Below are 6,355 nucleotides of genomic sequence, written 5' to 3'. Positions count from 1 at the left end.
ACTATTAGAAGCCGCCTTCATTTTTAATTGTGAAAGTTCCATAAAATCATGCACCTTGTCGACTTGTTTTCTGGTGATAAATTAGCCAGGACTCAGACTTTTTAATCAAGTCGGACTGTGGTGTTTTGTTTAGCGCTGAAATAATTAGCCGATTATTCCATTAGTCGAACAGAAAATCAGTGTTGGGCAAGTAATTTGAAAAAAAAAATGTAATCAATAACTAATTACACATTGAAAAAAATAATTAAGCCTGCACAACCTTATTAATTACACATCAGCAAAAGTAAATATAGTTACATTACTACATAGTTACATCATGACAAAAGGGCCTTAAAAACAACTCCAAGGCCTCCACATCTTCTCCTGCTTTTAATGTGTGTATAGAAAACGGTGAATATTGTGGTTTAAATCATGATAAAATGCACAAGAGTTTGTAGCTTCATTCATTCAGGCAGCTTCGTTGAGTTTAAGACATGAGAACAACCACAAACCCGCCCAGAAAAACCCCAACATATAAAAAGTGAGACAAAAAGGCAACGTAATCAGATGTCACGCGTACGACACTGTAACCGTGTTTCTTTCAGCGCTCGTCCATATTAAAGCTGAAAAAACAAAACCAGAGCCCAGCTGGTGTTTGTCAATATTTTATTGATTGTTGTGGTTGGACTCACTTTTCCATGGATCAACATGATTTTTTTTTTTTATATAACTCTGTGTGGTTTGACTGGGCTGCAGTTGCGAGCTTGTTCACTCTGTTGGCTCATCCACGGCTCAAACAGTCAGGATTTTGTTGTTGTGTTTGTTCGCTTCTCCTGAATATATCCGCCTCTCTGTTGGCATTTGGATCAGTTCCTCTCACTGTCTCACTTCCCTCTCTGTTTATATGTATCTCATCCGTCTCTGTTCTCTCTCTCTCTCTCTCTCTCTCTCTCTCTCTCTCATAGCACTTCCTCCCTCCGTCCCCACGGATCTCCCAGGCACTTTAGCTCTTAACTGCTCTCTCCCTTTTCTCTCACACCCTCCATCCTCCATCTCACATCTTCTCTCTGGTGTCTCAGTGAGTACCAGGCAGGGGCGTCCCTGGAGTGACCTTGGGGGTAATGAGCTCCTGATCACGAGTCAGGAAACCCGGCATGCAACACCCACCCCACCACCCTCCCCTCACCCCATGCAACACACACACAAAAAAAAAAAAGAAAAAGAAAAAAAAAAGAAAGACTACACAGCTATCGTATGCTCAGCCCACAAAGAGAAATAGTATTGGAGAGGCAGGGCAGCGGGGCAGAGGTGCAGATGAAAAGAACCTAGAGAAACTACTTCTTCAAGCTCTGATTTACAACTACCAGACCTCCAAAATAAAGTAAGTGGATTTTTTTTTTTTCTGGGTGCAGACTTACTGATGCATAGCTTTCGTGGGGTAGGTGTGATGTGATTATCAGGTGGTTACTTGAGCAGCCAGGCGAGCAGAAAAGTTTGGATTTGAACTGTATTCTGCGCAGAAAAGACTCAGTGGAATGGATGGTACAAGCACGAAGGCCATTTTTGGTGTGTGTTTTTGAGTGTGTATCTTGTGTGTATGACTGCCAGGACCGCCAATATCAACCCCTGTTGTGTTCACATTGCTTTAAAAAAAACAAAAAACAAAAAAAAAGTTTGGGTAAAGTTGTGATAAAAAAAGTAAATTAAAAAAAAAGTAAGTTTCTCTGGTGATCAACACAATGTTTTGCATTTGTGCATTTTTGCAACTATTTTGCCTTTTGGTGAAATATGAAACAGTAAAAGTAAAGCTTCTGTAGACATGGTCCTAATCGCTTCTTTGTTACTCTTCCCATTTTAAGCAGATTTCTCCCCGGGGCTGTTGATAGGAGATAATAAACATATGAAAAACACAAAAGACTATTAAGCTTGAAATGCTGACAATTATAGCCGCAGATGGAAAAGTAGCTTGTAGTCATATTGGGTAAACAATTGGAAAGTCCCAATAATCCAGCAGCCATTGGCTATGGACTGTGGTGTTAAATCATTAACAGGGCCTTTCTCCTCAGTGATTAGACTTCAAACATCCATATGTTTTGTTTATTATCGCTATCAGCCAAATATATGCGAGCCCAATTAAGAATGTCTGTGCATGTGTGCCGGTTGAAGTGGGCCACTTTTTCCCAGGATGTCGTAATTTGGGTCAGGCCTGACTGGAATGACAAACCCCGAGAAGCCGTATTGTATCAGCGCTATGTGGTCCGGCAGACCTTCTGCTTTCGTTGCCATGGCTTTCTCCAGCCCTGGTATAGCAACCCAAGTCAGACCAAACAGTGTTCCTCTCTGTCTTATGGGCATTCCTGCCGCGGACAAAAGCTTTCTCCGGCTCATTCTTGCTCGAAATGAGGTGTCCGCTTCATTTCTTTAGAATCAACACATGGTGTGGTCTTAATGAAAGAGCAGGGGGAGATTAAACATGAGGTGGAGATGAGCTTGAGAAACCAGCTTTGGGTGCCGTAGGAAGTCAGAACACAATGTGGATTAAGCTGGATGACAGCCAGCAGGGCCAAACTCATAACACTGCTTCATTTCTAAATAGGTCCTGGCATTTTCCTTCCAAGATGGCCACTTGGAGGCCTTTAAGAGACATTTTACACATTCTGCCCTTTTCTCTTGTTAAACGCTTGCCCCACAGACTTCACCACGTGATCTCGCCTATATGTCAAGACTAAGCACAAAGCCAGTTCATTTCCGTCCGTGTCTTCACAAATGCTTTGACGAGACTGTTCTCCATGGAGGAGCCGAAGCAATAAGGCATAGAATTGCGCTGTTAGGGCCCTGAGAAGTCCGCTCCAGGGGGGAGGGAAGCGCCGTGAATGGAGCCGATTCTCATCTATAGGGCACAAGTAAAGTGAGAGAGAAAGAGAGAAAGAGGGTAGGGGGATGAGGACATACACAAAGATCCTCACACTGAGTGGCTGGTTTATTCTTGTGGGGTACGCACTGACCCCTCACATGTGGGATGAACAGAGTGAGCCTTGATGGGGTCCAGAGGGCCTCCACAGAAAAGGGAGGACAGGATAAAAGAGAGGAATAGAAGAAAAGAGGAGGGGAGGAATGCCAGGAGAGAGGCCTGTCAAGGCAACATCCCTCATTACATCCAGTTTGAAACATCATCGTGCAGAATTTGTAGGAGCTGGAAAACCTAACAATGCGACTTTAACAGGACGATTCAGGTGTATTGAAGCTTGTGCCTTATTTTTTACAACTGTGTCCACCATTCGTGTTGGCAGCAAGTGACCCAGCAGCATGGTGGAAGGGCTAAAAGAAGTCAGACACAGGCAGTCACACAATGATTCTGGCTCTACAGTGACACTATGGAGATGAGTGTAGTTTCTAATATGTCTCAAGCTCCAATAACACTGGATCCTCCAGCTCCCAGAATGCATTCTAATAGCATCTATCGTTAAACCTTCCCTTATTATCTCACTCTCATGTTCTCGTTTCCTCCAGGACCGAAGAAGACAGTTTACAGACTCACTTCCTGGTTCAGTTTTTGACCTCTCTTACTTGCCGTAGTCGTACGTTTTCCTCTGCATCATTTTGGGGGCCTTCAGGTTAAGTTTCAGTCTTTCTGACCACGTGACTGCTTTCCCTGTTGCGCTGTTTTACAGAAGTTGTTGTGCAGTTTACAAAAATTATGAAAATAGTTATGTAAAACTGGAATTATTCTTTAAAAATAGTTCTTCCGGAAATGCAGAGGGGAAAACAATCACATTGCCTGGGCTTGCCCCTGAAATTGAACCCCTTTCTTTCATTTATTCAGCTGTGGCAATAAGCAGTGACTGCGGCCGGACCAGCGCCTGAGGCTGCTGGGTTAATAGTCATGTGTGGAAATGCACATGTTCTCATGGAGACGTCAAGCAAGCAAGCTATCTCATTACAGGCCTGGGCGAGACAATCAAAGCTGTCTGCAGAACCTCTAAGCTGGTGATGAGAGAATGTTCCTCTTGTGTGGTGTTGGTCCCCATTGTGTGAGGGAGCCCATTGACGGGGCCACTAATGCCTTTTGTGAGGGGATTCAAATACACGAGTCAGGGTTCGTGTTCTTGCACACAAGTGTTTTGAGGCATGTTGTGAATCCCTCAGTCGCTTTTTGATCACCATCTTCACACCATAAATAAAAAAGGTCCTCATTTCTTTCCTTCCTTAAATTCTACTTTTCCAGTGGAAAAACAAATATCTAATTGTGGCCCGCATCTCTCCGCTCCGCTGTTGACTTGATCTGATGTTTGATCCTCAGAGAGCTAATGATAACCTGAGGCTTTCCACTATAATCATTCAGCTCATTAGTGTCCCACTCAGTCACAAATGCACCCACACACCCACAGACCCACACACACATGCACAAACTGTCCCCAGGCCTGTCGGTAGGTGACTGAAAGAAGAGAGGGCAAAAGTCAGAGGTCTGCAACTTAAGTTCTGCACCTTCTGAGAAAGTAAACAAACTCCTTAAATTAATTGGATGCGTTTGATTTGAGAAACACAACAACTATGCATTAAGATAATAAAGTTGACAAAAAGTCAACTTAAAGGTCCCATATTTTACATTTCTCTGGTGTTTATAGCCATAAGAAGAAATGCAGTATTTGTGGTTTTAATTATCAAAAACCATTTCAGTGTAGTTTTACATCTCCCCTCTCAGGCTTTTCTCTGGGGCTCTAGCGACAACAGGTCAGTGAGCCAATCAGAAGAGAGGCTCAGAGCCTCTTTTCTGATCGGCTCACTGTGTCAGAATAGAATAAAAATATAGCAGATTTCAGGTAAACACTCAGAGAAACCAAATCCTCCAAGCTTGGGTGGTGGGTTCAGGTGGGCGGGGCTTGGGGCATGGCTGAGTGTGGTGACTGCTTTGTTGTGACATCACATAATTACAGAAGTCCTGACGGCTCGTTTTAAGGCTCAGTTTCTGAATACAGGCATTTCTCTGTGGACTGAGCGCTTTGATACTTTCATATGTATTAACATAAAGCCTAGACCTGCTTTATAATCAAAAAAGACATGGACATCTCACATTATACAATAGGGGACTTTTAATATGTGTTTTTCTACTGTTTCTGGCATCCATTGTGAGATATGAAATTCTTGTACTGGCATCTTGAAACTGCAATCCATCACAGTGAACATTAATTGTTTTTGCCAAACTTGCATTGTTGTTGTTGTTGTTGTTGTTGTTGTTGTTGTTACCTTTTAGATGAAGCTGTGCTTAGTCTCCGTTAATGAAAATGACAAGATAGCACTCGCTCTGCCTGCTGATTCTCACTCCATACAGAAAGGAAAGGAATGTAAATTAGCGGCTGCCTGGAGCAGTTTGAAAAAAATAAAACATCCAAATATATACTTTATTGCACTGATTCAAAAACATTCAGCAAAAATGTCACATGACACATTATCCCCTCTTAAAGTCAATATGGTGAACGTGCTGTCAAGGAGCAACAGTCCAGTATTCACTCTCATTCAGCTCCTGAGAGACATATACAGCTCTTGCACAGCTAAATGCTCTATAACTTTGTCTTTGTCTGCTGTTTGGTGCTGGGCAGGTCGTGTACAATGGTTTTTTTTTTTTTTTTTAAAGATTCTTTTGTCTGCAGCTGCTGAAAATGAGGTTGATGAAACAATGAGCTTGAAGAGACTTAAAAAGCTCCACAAAGCCGGGGTGAAACTGCAGAGTTAGGTGATTAATCCTTGTGGGTTTGTCACTACAAGCAACCCCCTTTCACATTACACACAGTGATCTGACCCATTTGTAGTATAAAAAATATCGTTTAGAGCTACTTTAAGATGGTATAATAGTAATTAAGGAGCTAAAACTTGTAATTTGGCATGTTTGCTTGGCTGCAATTTGGTTATCACACACGCACCTTAAACAGTTCCTGTAGCATGCAAGATAGAAGCTTTGGACAAAGCGGGAACAGTTGTGTATCTTTAGCAACTGTCATACAGGGAATACGGGTCCTCAGGGTGCTCCCCTACCCCTAATTTGCGTGTCCAGGCTTCCGAGTGTGACGCACAAGGGAATGGGTAGTGTTTGTATTCCTCTAAAGAACTGAGGGATGATTTTGTCTCTCTTACGCACGTTGTTGTCAGAGAAAGAGAGAAAAGGTTAGAAACTGAGACAAAGAGGAACATAAATGTCTGGATATTAGCATGATCATGGTCATTTGTCTGTGAATCTTTTACCTGATGATAACACGTGCAATGGAAATGAAACCACGCCACCTTATCGACGTGGAAAACTTTCTCCCTCAATGCAGAGCCTTGCTAAATGGCTCAAAGGTAAACCCTAAGGGGGGTATTAAATAACATACAGCCAATACGC

The 6,355-nt window shown here is 42.6% G+C and overlaps 1 protein-coding gene across 1 annotated transcript in view; it reads left to right on the top strand.

Moving 5' to 3' along the window:
* Positions 1–1,118: 1,118 nt before the first annotated feature.
* Positions 1,119–6,355, top strand: part of ptn (pleiotrophin) — a 44,870-nt gene continuing 39,633 nt past the window's right edge. Inside the window, exon 1 of the mRNA XM_023413156.2 lies at positions 1,119–1,360. Coding sequence (XP_023268924.2) covers positions 1,134–1,360 — 227 coding nt within the window. The 5' untranslated portion in view covers positions 1,119–1,133. The remainder of the gene's footprint in view (positions 1,361–6,355) is intronic.

This window comes from Seriola lalandi, unplaced genomic scaffold (assembly GCF_002814215.2).
Source record: "Seriola lalandi dorsalis isolate HSWRI2012SDOR001 ecotype SW California unplaced genomic scaffold, Sedor1 jcf7180002054504, whole genome shotgun sequence".
Classification (NCBI taxonomy): Eukaryota; Metazoa; Chordata; class Actinopteri; order Carangiformes; family Carangidae; genus Seriola; species Seriola lalandi.
The sequence above is the reverse complement of the archived record's forward strand: the minus strand, read 5'-3'. Positions and strand labels throughout refer to the sequence as shown.